We start from the raw sequence: 14,467 nt of genomic DNA, 5'->3' as shown, positions 1-14,467 counted from the left end.
CCGCCCGGCAGAGAATCGTGCCCTCTGATTGGATAAAAGAACGCATGCCAGGCACATGTTCCTTCATGTCCCCGCAACTCTATTCGCTTCATCTTTTACAAGGAGAGCTTTGTGGCTGATTCGCTTGGGAATTGGCTTAAGCATTTCAGCTGGGGATCTGATTCGCCAAAATACCTAACTTGTCACTGCATATTAGTATTTGCGAACACCTGAAGCTGAGACGATACTGACGAACAGCATTCGTCTCGTCTTTTGTGATTAATGCTCGTAGGCAAATGTGACGCTGGCGCACCCTGCGTGCAGTTGTAAACCATTGGGTTCTATTAGAGTTTCGGAAGGGTGGGGTGTTTCAAGCACGAACCGATTTATAGGAAGTAGCAGGTAAGCTGGATATTTTCATGATTTTGACGTCGTTAATTGTATATCTATGTCAGACCCCTGTGTGGAAAATTGTTTTATTCTGTGTGAAAGATGCTCTATTTTTGAACTGATCACATGGCACAGTTTTGTGTTGTAGCATCATGGGAGAAAAAGAAGGTGTGAAATGTGCACGCCATTTTAGCAACTGCCTTGGGTGAAAAACTCATTCTCACATGATTTATGTTTTATAATGCAGCCTTTTTGGTGTGTTTAGGCCACTGAGAAGTAGTGTTTGAGTCAAATGTGTATGGTATGCCTTCCAGATTCATTTGTTGCCACCAGTAGTGTGCAAGCTTGCACTGTAACTGTGCTGTGGAGTGTTGCCTTGATACATGCCCAATGACTTGCAAGATGTGGAAACACAGTAGTTGCAACTTCAGCTGTGGGGTTTTCTGTGATGTAAGGAATTAGGCATGTCAAAATGTGTTGTGGTTTCATACATGGTGGCCTGTTGCTTCATCTCTGAATTAACAGTAATTTTTCATGGATTATGACTTACCATTATGCTGCAATGAATACATGTAGTTGTAGCTATTGCAAGACTAAGCATCAGGTAAGCACCACTGGTTGCTGATGTGTGAAAGATGGCAGACTGGTGAACAACATGTGCAGGGCAGGTCTGGTCCCTGCCAAAGTGGGGCAGCTAGCTTAGCCAGTGAGGAAGAAAGAGGAGCAGGATGGTTTCCAAGATTTTCTGTATCCAGCAACTGCTAATGTCATCCACACAGCAATGTTCAGCAATGGTCAAAATTGTACTATCTAACCATCAGCATTTGATATTACATCACTACTCTGCAAAACAGATAGACATTTTGAAAAAGTGCATCAATGTGCACATTTTATGGTGCAAATGAAAAACCCTAATACATAGGAACAACCATGCTGAGTAGTGACCCGTTAAGCATGAGATTGTGTGTGGTTCACCTGTTCAGCACAAGCAAAGGAAGGTGGTGCAAACTGCTTGCACTTACGCCAAATTTGCTTCTGAACATTTCTGTTTCATTGGTGGATAACTGGCTGGAGGTTGTGCAAGCAGCTGCATGCAGGATCAGGCAGGAGGTATATGAGCAATTGAGATAGCTAGGAGGCAGTTGAAACAAATGTTGCGCATTTGGTCTGTAGGGTGTTCTTTCCTTTAGGGATTCTTGTTCCTTAATTTTTCCCACATTGTAGTATGCTTTGTGGTTCTGTCAAGCTCTGAACCAGTGTAATGCTTGCCCTGAGAAGTAAGTGAAATAAGGTGAGCTGCCTCAATGGAGGAGTTCCTTGCCCTAAATTTCCAAAGTTGGCCACAAATTTCAATTCTTTGTCATACTGAAATAGGGATTTTCTGCTCATTCCAGTGACATTAGAGAAAAAGCTCCCAAAATTAGTGGAGGTCTAACAACTATAAGACCAAAAGAGAGATGGTGTTTGCTGGTGACCCCAGACCTAAACCCAAAGGAAAATTGCAACATAAAAAAGAATGAAAAACTGTCATTTTAGTTGAAAAGTTAGGTTCATTGTCAGGGGAAAAATATTGGGAACTTTGTCAAGTCTGCCTAATTTCTTCAATCCTCAAATAATATGTTCGCTAGTATCTGCTGTTTCTGACACACAGGAAGTCCTTCCTGCGCACTGTGAAACTGCTTCTTGGACATTGGACTCCATATCTTTTTTTGAAGTATCTGCATAATGTGATAATCTCTTACCCTTGAATCTTGAATGCCCTATGTGCTGAAGTATGTAACATATTTTGTTGTCTTGCATAGTACATTGATTTTGATATACTAAGCTCCTGTTCTGGTGCAGTGGTTTAGGCCATCTGTGCCTTGGATTTAGATGCTTAAAGGCAACATAGTCCACTGTTTTTGCTCTTGCATGAGCAGCAAGCATATGGTGTTTCTGTCCATGCAGTACATCAGAATAGTTATTTGCCTGTCATTGGCATCAAAAGCTGCACAAAAGTTCAGCACAGCCACTAGATTTGTAAGGTGCAAGACATGCAGAGTTGTGTTCAATCACTCAGATTATTTCATAAATTAAGAGTCAGGTAACATCATAATTTTGGTGATCTTGGAGCAGAGGTTCCCAATTTATATCATTGTGATCACCATACATCCCTCGCCACCATCCTTAATCTTGAGAGAGGCCACTGTGAACAAAAAATTCCACAGTCTTCATGGTCATGCAAATCGTTTCTGTAGAATGGGACTATACTGCCCCCTCCCCCACACCCACCATAGCCTATTTTTGCATGGTTATGGAGGAGGGGAGATAATCCCCACCAGTGACTTCCAAATCCCACTCCCCTTCCCCAGAAAAGTGCAAAATCACTGCCATGAAATGCTATTCTTCAAAGGAAGTGGCACATGAATCTGTATTTATTTTCATATAAACCATTTGGTCAGGCATGATGCTCCTGTGAGATCACATAAAAAGTGGCTTTTCTCATTATATTAAGACAGTCATGTCATTTTCCCATTGCAAAATGCTTTAGAACAGGGCCGACACTGGCCCTGGATCTAGAGAACCTGGCGTCGCCGCGACAGACAACCAAGGCTCTTATTTCATTGGGGAACTGACCATCCTTGACGGACAGTGAGGGAAGTCATTGTCAGCAGAAGTCTTGGTCGCGCGTCGGCATGGTGTAATAACGGGGGCGCGTTCGGCCGGTAGATGATCTCGGAAAATTATCTGGAAGTTCGGATAATTTTCCGGAACAGCGTTCCGGAAAGGTATCCCAAATAATGTTCCGTACCGGAGGAGAATCCCGGAAAATGTCCAGAGCATGATCAATATGGAGAATATGTTTTCGCTATGCATAGCTATGACCGTTGGCTGTAATTGGCGCATGGGAGACGAATCTGGGGGATGGCTTCCGGACCGGCCGAACGCAAATGGAGAATCTCCGTGCATGATTATGGGAGAGATAATTATTCGTTGAGTAATTATGCATCGGCCCAATGCGTCCCTAATGCCAGCTCTCGGCAGCGGCCAGAGTGAACGAAGATGTGACACCAGCTGCACGGTGTATGAGGCGATGTATTGTGTACAAGCTGTCGCCAATTTCAACAACGCTGACCCTTACGTACACCAGTCAGGGACGACGGGGTCCCCCGAGTTAGAGGGGAAAGTGGGGGGGGGGGGAGGGGGGGCAATAACCACGTTTTGGTTACTTCTTTCCAGACAATGCCCACAGGGCTACTGCACCATTTTCAGGAGTTTGGGGGCGGGGGGGTAGCCCTTTACCCCCGACCCGGCTCTCGCACCCCCAGCCGCATGTATCGACGGGATCGGTAAAATACACCTTCCTCCTAACTGCCTTCGATTGCAACACGCTGTAGCCGAAGCCGAAAGAAATTGGGCCGTGTGAGCTGCACAGGGCACTGAAGGCAGAGGCTCATGAAGAATCCGGGTCGCCGGCACCGATCTCCACGAACGTTGTTGGCGTTTGCAGCAGCGCTTTGGTCGCCAACCACCACAAAAGCGTCAGTCACTACTTAATGCTTCGCCGGTGTCAATAAGATTTTATGTCTGTCCGCCCATTAAGGCACCCAATTTTCAAGCTTCGCCCCTCGTGAATGAACGTGGGAGCCTTGAGTTTGGGAGCCTCTGCCTGTTTAAACCCCGTGGAAAGCCCACTGATTTTGAAATGTGCGTGCATTCAGTGGATGGAAAAATGCATTGCAAAGGCCTGTTCACGTGGGCTGCGAGTTGTTTAATCCATAACGTTAGGTTTTGCAATCAGGCTCAGAACGAGTGTGTGTGTGTATGGAAAAATCCTTTGGCGTGCGTCCGGTCTCACGATCTTTGCTAGCCTCTTATGCAGCCCTGAATTAAAACGCGAATGGAAACGAAGACATGAACTGATCGCCCGATTTCTACGCGGCAGCGAAATTAAGTAGCTTAGACCGTGGGATACCTCAGAAGTTAGGCGCACCCAAGAGTTATTGCTCACCAGCGGCTGGCGTGGGATTGGTGTCCTTGCAAAACGTCGCTCTTTGTGCAGACGCTGGCGGCATCACCCGAGCGGAGCAATTCGAGCGCACCGGACACGCATGAGGGAGTGTTTGCATGAGCTTTGCAGCGCCGCTGTGCGCGCGACTCTGTGCCATCTGGCTCTGCACCGTCTAACCGTAGGCTGCTCTCGATGAGTCAGACCAGCGCTGTGCTGGGACGGGATCGCTCGCGCCTGTCGCACAGATTGGCGTGGGTCTCCGAAGCTCGCGGAACCGAGCAACGTGAATGGTGTGTGTGTGTGTGGGGAGGGGGGGGGGGGGTATGCGTCATGCTGGGGTGCCGTGCTGTCGTAGTTGTACTCCACCCTCATTCAGCTGTTTTTGTGCACCCCTGCGATGGAATCATGGGTGAAGCTTGTGCTGCTTAAGAAAATCCCCTGGGGTAGATCTGCGATTGCTCGCTGCTGGTTACATACAGAGACAGTATTTGTGGCTGTGGTCCTTAAATATGTATCAGCTGTTTTAGATAAAGATGGTAATGTTCGTATCCTCCACGCGATCCCTAACAAATCAGGCATCTGATCAGCGAGGTGAAGTCTGCACGAGTGGATAGCGAAGTGTGTTCTCAGTGCTGTATACCTGACAGCCGTTTGACTTTCCTGCCCAGCTCTGGGTCCGCTCCCGTACCCTCTTGTTGGTACTGCCTCCCGCGCACAGTCGGCGTCGGACTGACCTGCCCCCTGCCCCCTCCCTTCCGCCAGAGAGCAGCTGGGGCTGCGCCGCCGTCGCCGCCGCCGCGCCATGGACGCCACCACACCCGTGCAGCACTTCTCGCTGCGCTGGAACAACTTCCAGTCGACCATCACATCGGCGCTGGCCGGCCTGCGCGACACGCAGGCGTTCGTCGACGTCACCCTCTGGACGGACGGCCAGCAGATCAAGGCGCACCGCAACGTGCTGTCCGCCTGCAGCCCGGTCCTGCTGGAGCTGCTGAAGGTGCGCTGCCGGACGGGCGGCGCCAGTGCCGGGTCGGTCGACAGGTTCCAGTGGCGGCGCGCGGGCCCGGCCCCGGCCCCGGGCTCGGCGCGGGCCCTTCCCGCTAGCTCGGGAAACTAGTGCAAGAGCTTGGAGCTGGGCTGCCATTGGGCGATTTTCGGTAGCCACGTTTCTCCTCGGTTTGTCGTTAAGCCCTGTTTTCCATACCAAGCCCTGTCGGCTTTGTTGTGCTGTAGTCCGCGCTATGCCCCGTCCAAGGTTGCTAGAGTAAAGCCCCGTCTCTTGTGCCTGCCGGTCAGTTTACCCCGTTGTCACGGCCTCGGGTGCGGCGACTCGCCTCGCTGTTGCCATGACAACGGCCGCTATGCCAGCCGGTCCGCTGACTGAGGGCCCGCGCCACCCGCCGGCGGGGCCACCCGATCCTACGCGCCACGTGAAGTGTCTATCTTGCCGCCACGTGCAGCTACATCGCCATAATGATGCCTGCCGCATGTCCGCGTGACATGGCCTAGAACAGCGACGTTACCTGAATGTTGGGCGAGAAGAACTCTGCAAAGCAGCGGGGTAGTATACTCCGATTTCCGTTCACTAAGATGCATCATGATGTGACCGCCTTTGTCTCAATCTCAATAATCGCACCTTCATCATCATCGTCATCACCATCGTCATCACGTTCACCCTCACCGTGCTCGGCAGGACAACCCGTGCGCGCACCCGATCATCATCCTGCGGGACGTGACGCCGGCCGACCTCACGGCCATAGTCACCTACATGTACCAAGGCGAGGTGAACGTGGCGCCGGAGTCGCTGCGCACCTTCCTGCACACGGCCCAGCTGCTCAAGGTCAAGGGACTGGCCGACACTGGCATACAGCAGGAGGTGAGCGCCGGAGATGTCGGGCGGCCGGGCCGCAGCAGGAGGCAGGCGCTGGGCAGCCAGGGGTTCGCAGAATCAGTTGGAGGAGAGGGAGGGGAATTCGTCACGGGCAGCTGTAGCTTTTGTGCTCCCCTCGTGCTCAGGGCACTCCATTGTGTCATAAGATAAATTAACCTCCGTAGATTTTGTTGTTTGTTTGTGTATGTTTAAGTGTTTCAAAGGCGTGGTGTGTGATGGACCGACTCTTTGTGAAGTTGGGACGCCCGAGCTATACAGAGTGAATGGGGGGGGGGGGGGGGGGTACAACCAGCGCAACCAACTGAGTCCGACTTCACGCTGCTGACCATGCGGTGTGCCAAACTTCTGCGATGATATTAGTCACCTCGTCCCCCCCCCCCCCACACACACACATCTTCAAACGACGCCTTTGTCCTAAACGCCCTTGGTAGCTACGAGGAGACGTACGAGGAGACTAGGGACCTCGCGGACAGGGAAACCCTGGTTTGCGGTACCGCGAACTCAAGCGGGACGAAAGCCGGGGAGGCCAGGCGGCCGCCGGAAGGAGCCGAGATAGTGGGCACGGCCAGCTCCCGCAGCGCGCCCTCTTCCCAGATTACACGTGCTTGCTGGCGTCTCAGAAAATGGCCAGTCGCGCTTTGAGGGCACACTCTTGGTTGATACGCGAAGGATGCTACATTGTGCGGGACGATGTGTGTGACACGCAGGGGTTGGTGGTCATGCCGTATGCCATCCCGCGACACTGCTATACGTAACCCTGAAGCATTGCCGCGAGTTCCCGGCGATGCCGAACGGGTCAAACACCACGCGTCACGCTGGGCAAGGCTCCAGTGTGGTCGAGTCGATTATATTATAAAGTCTCCATCCCATCACGTCGGCGCCTTCCCACCTGAGCGTCACCTCTCAGCCAGGGACGCCAGGTGGCGTTGAGGTGTCGGCGTGCGGTGGGGACGAGCGGGGCCGGCCGTTCTTGGCCAGGCGCGAGACACGAGCGGCAACGCCGCTGTCTCCGCTCGAAACCGCGGACGGGGAGCCGCCGCCGGCGCCGCTGCGGGGACGCCGCGCGGCCCTCCCCCACGCACGGACGTCAGTCGTGAGTCACCCGAGCGTCTGTCGCGGGCCCGACCTGCCGGCCGATAGTCGCTCACCAGGCGACGTGCTCTCCGGAGCTCCGCTGGCTTCCCAAAGGAAGCGGAAGAGGGGTGCCATGTCGGCCGTTGGGTGATTGGGCTCCTCGCTCCTGTGTGGCGAGTCGGCGGCACAGTCACAAAGACCCCGGCTTGCTCGTCGCCGCCCTGTGTCTGGGCTCTAGCAAGTGTTCGGGCCAAGTCTGTCAGGGATAGTCAAACTGCACTCGATGTGCGCACTTTGCGGATAGGTATGCGCTGTTTTGACCAGCTCGTCGCCAGTCTTAGCCGATGGCGTACCGAGCGGAAGTCGTCGAGGAGTGCTGCCGTCACCGCTGTTTCGTTTCCCGGACGATGAGCGCTGCCGGGTTGGGGCGGGGCTATAGTTTGCGGAATGGTTAGGGTCGCGCCCTTCCCCCGCCCCTCCCCCCCCCCCCCCCCCGTGCATTTCGGGATAAATCTCCACCACTGGCAGACGCACCGTGCCCGGCTTCCTCTGGAGTTTGCTGGCGCTGACACACGCAGCATTCACACCTGCCGACGAGCAAGCCGACAGTCGGTATCGGCAGTGGCTCGTGACCGCGCCGCGCCTCGCCGCGGCGCTGACCCCGTACGCCGTGTCTCAGCCGCGGTGGTGACCCCGCGCGCCGCTTCTCGCCGCCAGGCTGACGCCTGCGTGTACGACTCGCCGGTGTCGGCCGGCAGCGAGTCGCCGCGGCCGGTGTCGCCGCCGAAGCGGCGCCGTCCGCTGCCGCCCGAGCCGGCGCCGGCGCCGCCACTTCCGCCGCCGCCGCCACCTCCGCCGTCGGCGCCACCGCCGCTGAACGGGCTGGCGAGCGGCCCGGCCACGCCCGAGCCGGCGCCCGAGGCCGAGGACGCGGCGCTCGCCGGCCAGGACCTGATGGTCTCCGTCGAGGAGATGGAGAACGGCGAGATCGGCATGGGTGAGTACGCGCGGAGATCGGCTGGGTCATGACGTGTGGGTAACGGGGTCGTGTGCCAAACCCGACGAAATGGAACGACGGAGGCGGTTAGAAGATCGGTCCCGTTTTGGAACTTGTCCTTCGGCAGGGCAAGATTTATGCTGGGATAGGAGAAGAAATAGTGTTTTTTTCTCCGTCGCATCACCAGTTTAATTTTTTGCGTTAAGTGCTGTCCTAAATGGAAAGAAGTGCTTTTGGAACGCGTCCTATCGTTGTTTCCGCGGTTTTATGTAGCTATATTATGTTATTTTTAGCTATGGTGTTATGATATATATATATATATATATATATATATATATATATATATGCTATTGTAGTTACATATCTAGTTTAAGTATCTTGTGTTATTATTAAGTACGAAGCATAATCACGGTTATACAACACGCAAAGATGACATTTACTCTCAATTTGCGTTGGCAGTAAATCTCTCCAAAGTCACGCATCTCGCTGCATGTTACTTTGAATTGGGGAATGACATGCCACAGCGATGCGAAATTTTGCCACTGATCGCGTGCCAGTCCGATATAGTACATGCTGCCGGTTTGCACCGGGACAGTGGCGATTTGGGTGAAGAAACGTTTCCATGGACAAAATGGTATCACTCCCCGACGAGTGATGCCTCGTTGTCGCAAAGGAGATCGCCCACAGTCTGCCTCGGATAAATATTTGGATTCTGTATTCCAAATCTTCATTGAATGGCAAGAATTACATTGTATAATTGCGCGATAATCGTTGCTTATTCAGCTGCGTTACATGTCATTTGAGTGTTTTCCTTTTTACTGTATCTAGGCACGCAGCCATGTCAGGTTTTTGGGACGACCGATGCGCGACCGCTCCCTGTATTTTACCGTGCTCTGTGCGTGGTGGAGCGTTCCGTTGATATTCAGCGGGTCGTTTTCAGTGTATTCATGACCTGACTCACCAAGCTTGGCTTTCAGCTGTATTGCATCAGTGCGTACCACCTGTACGACAGGGCTCGAGCAAAATCCTACACCAAAAACCAGGCGTACAAACCAAAAAGGGCTGGTTTGCATCGTCTTTAGGGCCAGCATGTGCTAATGCCGCTGCGGCGTGGCCACGGTGTCCCATGGCGCGGACGGTGTGAGACAGGGAACCAGTGTTTGAAGTGGGCACAGTGATCTCTCGGCGCATATCTTTGCGCCACGTGCTAGTGCTTTGCCGGTGCATCACTGCCAGTACCCGTCACCTGACTGATCTGTGTGCGTCCCAGACGTCCTCACGGCTGCTCCGGGCATCGACCCGGCGTCCAGCATGCACTCGCCAGGTGAGCTGGCGCGGCCAGGGGTGCCGCGGGCGGGCCGTGACGGAGCGGGACGTCAGGATGTTGGAGCTGTCCGGCTGCTGCCGATGGAGAACTGTGGCTGCCGCAGGTGGTGCGCGGCCGCGACCGTGCTGTCAGGATTCGGGACAGATTCTTGCTGTGTCAAATGAAGTCGTCTGATTTGTGAGGAGCCTCTGCTCGCGCGTAGTGGCATTCCCTGTCAGCATTCTGAATAGCGGGATCTCATGATGTCGCTTTTTGGGAAGAGTGTAATCAGTTGGGGACGACTCTCTTTGCTCATGATTTGCCTTTTCGTTCCGGAAATGCGTTAAAAGAACCTTTGCACTGAGCTGCTCCATTTGTTGCTCGCGTGTATACCGTGAATGAAATGTTGTGCACCCTTTCAGGTCGCGTGCCTGCAGCTAAAACGTGCGCCGCGCTTTCGAACGAGCCGGCGCGTCTCGCTCGCTTTTGCCGCCGGCTGAGTCGGCGCCCACCGGCCTTTTGCTAAGGCTGGCCTTTTGACGCCCTTTGTCGTTACAGTGCGCCGGTCGCGGTGGTGCGAGTCCTGCGCCAAGATGATCGTGCGCGACTTCGCGCGCCACAAGCGCGAGGTTCACGGCGAGGCCAAGCCGCTGCCGTGCGACCTGTGCGGCTCCGTGTTCAAGTACAAACGCTCGCTGCAGGTGCACGTGAAGCGCAAGCACGATATCTCGTGGGACAACTACCGCCAGGTGGTGGACGGGCCGCCGCCGCCGCCGGCCGAGCCGCAGGACCTAAGCCGGCGTCGCGGCGGCGGCTCGCCCGAGGCGGGCCGCTTCCGCGACGACGGCGCCACCTAGCGCCGCGAGCGCCGCCGCCGCGGCCGCGGCCGCCGCGCGCACAAGCACTCGCCTCCGCCTCAGTGCCAATAACTGCTAAGTCATGGGCCCCGCCGCCGTGCGATGTTCGGACGGCCGGTCCGGGCGTGCGCGACGCGCCCGGCGACGTTCGGGGATGGGGGGCGATGGCGGCGCGCCCCCGGACCGGACAGACTGCGCACACGCGCCGACCGCGCAGGCCGTGTGCTCCGTTTGGATTGGGTTAGTCGCTTGCCGCCGCGGACGGTGCCTGTGTTTACTCTGGGATGCGCCGCGCGGCGACGGGCGGTGAGCTGACCGAGGGCTCCGCGACGCCGCCGGAGGTCATCGTTTCGTTTTGGGGATGCGTTGTGATGCGTTCTGCAGTTACCCTTGCGTGCGTCGCCCGCGTATATCAGCCTGCCGCCGTGGAGCGGTGTCAGTGTGCATATATCCGTGCATGTGTTTTGTACTCGAAGCGATGCGGCCGTGGAAGGGCCGTGTTTGCAGGCGAGCTTTTCGGCGGCGGCCGGTGGGGCCAATGTGCACACGAGCGGCCCGCCCAACCCAGGGAACCTTCAGTCACCCGCGGCGTTCAGCCACCCCGCTGCGCCGACGCTACGCGCTGTGGCCACGTTTAGTCAGCGGGCGGCCGCGCGCGCCATCTGGTGGTTGGTCGGAGGTCTCTCAGTTTGATCAGTGGCCGCCAGGGGCGCTGGGCGCGCAGTGCGCTCCGGCGCTCGTGGCCGGTGCCCAGCGCAATTCCCAGTTGTGATTGAGTTGCCATTTCTTTCTGCGGAGACATTCCATTTACGATGTGATCACGTGACTAGTCCCTGTCTGCCGTCGGCTGCCGGCCCGGGCGGCTCCGGCGCCGGACCGGCACCCACCGAACCACATCAGGAATGGCTGGTACGAAATATCATTATCCAACGGACTCGCCGTGTTTTTGCGGGCCGGGCTGGCCTGCCGGGAGGGCAATCGCAACAGAGGTGTGGATTTTCGCCCCCCCCCCCCCCTCCCCCGCAACAGATGTGTGGATTTTCCAACAGAGGTGTGGATTTTCCTTGTGCTTGCGGGGGGGGGGGGGCGAGGCTGGAACTTCGCCCCCTCCCCGCCCTCCCGGACTTCATGTTCAGTTCTGCCGCGGTGTCGGATTAGCTCTGAGACATGTACGCCTGCTTGTACGCACACATGCTCCCACAAAAATACCTGAGCATGCTGTTGACCCGCCTGCGATGTAGTGCGTGCCGGATTACGCGTACATGCTTCAAACGCGCTCTAAATAGGCGTGGCGCGGCCCTTCCGGGTTATTCAGAGCATTCGAGAAAGGTTACTGTCCGCGATGCTTTAAGGCTTTCACAAGGCGCCTCAAATCCTGGCTGGTGGGGATGGTGATATACGTATACAAAACAAGTGCTTGCATCGCAGACGCATGTTGAAGCACGTGTTTGTTTTCGTAGTATCTTTGCTGAGTAAACTCACCACGCAAATTAATAAGGCACCGAGCACGCTCATTAAACTGTGAACAGGCGAAGTCGCCGCTGACCAACCAGGGTTCAGGTCTGCGCTGTCTGTTACGTTGACTTCCACCACTGCGAGAGTCTGCGTTTTTCTACTGGATAAACATTACGTCTCATCAGATACGTGGTCAGTGTTTCTGCGTTGCTGACTTCAACAAATGTGCTCATAGAACAAAAAGCACCGACGTACCCCGAGTACCCGGTTCAGCGTCGCCTCTTAAGCGTGCGCGTCGGCGACGCGTAGCCAACAGCCCAGCGCCGGCCCTGGCTCTGGCTCTGGCTCCAGCACCAACTCCAGCTCCCGCCTCTGCTCCTGCTCCAGGGTGCGTGATGTATCACGCGGGGTTTACACGCCGTGGTCGCGCGCTCAGGCCGTCTGGCATGCATCACGGACGAGGCCAGTGAGGAAAGCAGGATTGACCTTGAGGCGCTGTCACTGCGGCGGCCGCGCTCACGTCGGCCTGTAAGCGGCGCTGTTCGGCCGGCCGCTGCACCCCACGACACCGCACAAGACGTGAAGCCCACGCCGCTGGCCGGGGCCGGGCTGCGGCAGGTCTCGGCAAATGGTGGAGCAGAACGACGTCGGTTCAGCTCCTCTCTCCACCGCCCGTGCCTGCAGACCTGCCGCGGACTGAAGCTGCACATCTCGAACGGCTTCGGTCGGCGCCGGCGCTGCCCTGCACACTAGCAGCTGCCTCCTGACGTTGCTGCAGACGGTGCCGCTCTGCTCGTCTCCTCGGAACCCCCGTCACCAGTGCCCTCGCCGGGCTGCCGACCGCGATCCGTAGCGCCGCTCGATGCGGCGCTCGCAGCCGGGCCAGCGGGCGGCCCGGGGGCCAGCTGCTCGTTTGTAGGTGTTTGGTCCCGCACCCAGCCGTGCGGGGAACGAAGGCACGCGCTCGCCGGGTGCTTCTTCCCCGAAAGCCCAGATTAAAGCGCTACTCCACGGAAGAAGTGGAAACTACGGCTTCTTCCACATCTCGGTGTGGCTAGGTTGAAATGGAAACGTTTGTCTTTCAACCGCCACTCCGTCGCGGTGGCTCAGTTGGTTAGGGCGCATGCGTTCCGATTCGCCCAACCGTGATGGGGTGAGTTCGAGTCGCTTTAGGCGCTCGCTATTTGTCCGTGACAGCCATGGCCTGCGGCCGGTGGCAGCGACCGCGCTGAACGTCAGGTGACGTTAGAGGGCAGGACGGACCGTACTGAGCATTGCGGCACGCTGAGCTTTCGCCACCAAATTCTGACGTTGACAAGGAATTGCGCGATCGGGAGGTAGGTGTCAGGGCTCACACAACAAGCACTGCTTGACGTGAGGTCAGTGCCCAGAAATCTATGTATCCAAAAGGTTCGGGTTAAATCTTTAAAAAAGCGGTGGACTGGCAAAATCATTGCTACCAATGAAAGTTGGCAGCTTTTCCGCCGGTCTCATTGTTTCCACCACCACGGCTTAACTGTGAAAGGATATTTTTCATTGTCGTAGCAGGCCGCGGGCTGAAATTCCCGATTTTTTCACACGAATAGAAAAACTATTTATAACCACTACCTCATGTAAGGCCTAGAGCGTCCTACTTGCTAAGCTTGCATCCTATTATTCCGCCGACTTATAGCAAGCCGGATTGTTCAGAGCACATTACGAAACATGACAACGTAGCCGGCCAGAGTCCCATCCGCCAGCCGTCGCTGCCAGCCGCTTGTTGTCCTCATTAACAAGCGGGCCATATCCGTGGGTATTTTGTTGGGGGGCCTTTCACCATAAGGGGCCCTTTCTCAACCCTGCCCAGCTGCCCCAAAGTTCTGGCTGCGCCCCAGATCGTCGCGAGGCTGACTATCACACCGGCAGTTAAAAATATGTCACGCTCCGGTCGTTCACGTGCTGTTTTAGTCTGTTAAGGCCTTTCGGGCCACTAAGGGGCGCCCCTGGCATTGAGATGCCACTTGCCAGTGACGTTCTCCCCTGACCACCCGGGGGCTCATTGGCCGTCCAGGACCCCACCGGTCAGCAATGGGTACCCCTGATTGTTCAGGGGTCCATCTGGGCCACCTAAGTGCTCATCGGCCTACTGAGGCCAAGTGTTGTGTAAATGCTGTGCTAAGTGTTGTGGGCTCATTGGACGTTCAGCTGCCCATCCGGTCGCCAAAGCCATTTGGGAGTATCCTTACGGCCATATGGACACTCAGGTTCGTGCTGGCTGCACAGGGGCCTTTTGGCAGCCCAAAGACCCTCCTACCGTACAAAAGCCCCGGCTGCTCGTAGACCCCGGGTCGCACCAGGTAAGGGGCACGATAAATATGCCTCCTCATCCCTACCCCCAACCCCACCCCGTAGGTCCCAAGGGGTCGAAGGTTTCTTGGGAACGAAGGCAATGGGCCCGATTCAGGTGCTCGAAGAGCTCCACGGGCTGGCTGGAAGTAATATGGAAGAATCACGGTCCCGCGGGTAGGGGCCCTCGAAGACCACTTAG

The 14,467-nt window shown here is 55.8% G+C and overlaps 1 protein-coding gene across 1 annotated transcript; it reads left to right on the top strand.

Annotated features, from left to right (window-relative positions):
* Positions 1–323: 323 nt before the first annotated feature.
* On the top strand, positions 324–12,693 carry LOC119106073 (protein tramtrack, beta isoform). Its single transcript, XM_037229670.1, has 8 exons — positions 324–381; positions 5,123–5,357; positions 6,054–6,236; positions 8,043–8,172; positions 9,593–9,646; positions 10,187–10,412; positions 12,292–12,328; positions 12,625–12,693. Exons 2-8 carry the CDS (start codon positions 5,163–5,165, stop codon positions 12,691–12,693), a joined length of 894 nt encoding a protein of 297 aa, XP_037085565.1. The 5' UTR covers positions 324–381; positions 5,123–5,162.
* The last annotated feature ends 1,774 nt before the right edge of the window (positions 12,694–14,467 follow it).

Source organism: Pollicipes pollicipes, unplaced genomic scaffold (assembly GCF_011947565.3).
Source record: "Pollicipes pollicipes isolate AB1234 unplaced genomic scaffold, Ppol_2.1 Scaffold_6138;HRSCAF=7277_pilon_pilon_pilon, whole genome shotgun sequence".
NCBI classification, from domain to species: domain Eukaryota; kingdom Metazoa; phylum Arthropoda; class Thecostraca; order Pollicipedomorpha; family Pollicipedidae; genus Pollicipes; species Pollicipes pollicipes.
The sequence above is the reverse complement of the archived record's forward strand: the minus strand, read 5'-3'. Positions and strand labels throughout refer to the sequence as shown.

Coding starts and splice junctions, on each gene's coding strand:
- LOC119106073 (XM_037229670.1), top strand. CDS start 5,163: ATGGACGCCACCACACCCGTGCAGCACTTCTCGCTGCGCTGGAACAAC. Junction 5,358..6,053: donor TCCTGCTGGAGCTGCTGAAG/GTGCGCTGCCGG, acceptor CGTGCTCGGCAG/GACAACCCGTGCGCGCACCC. Junction 6,237..8,042: donor ACACTGGCATACAGCAGGAG/GTGAGCGCCGGA, acceptor TCTCGCCGCCAG/GCTGACGCCTGCGTGTACGA.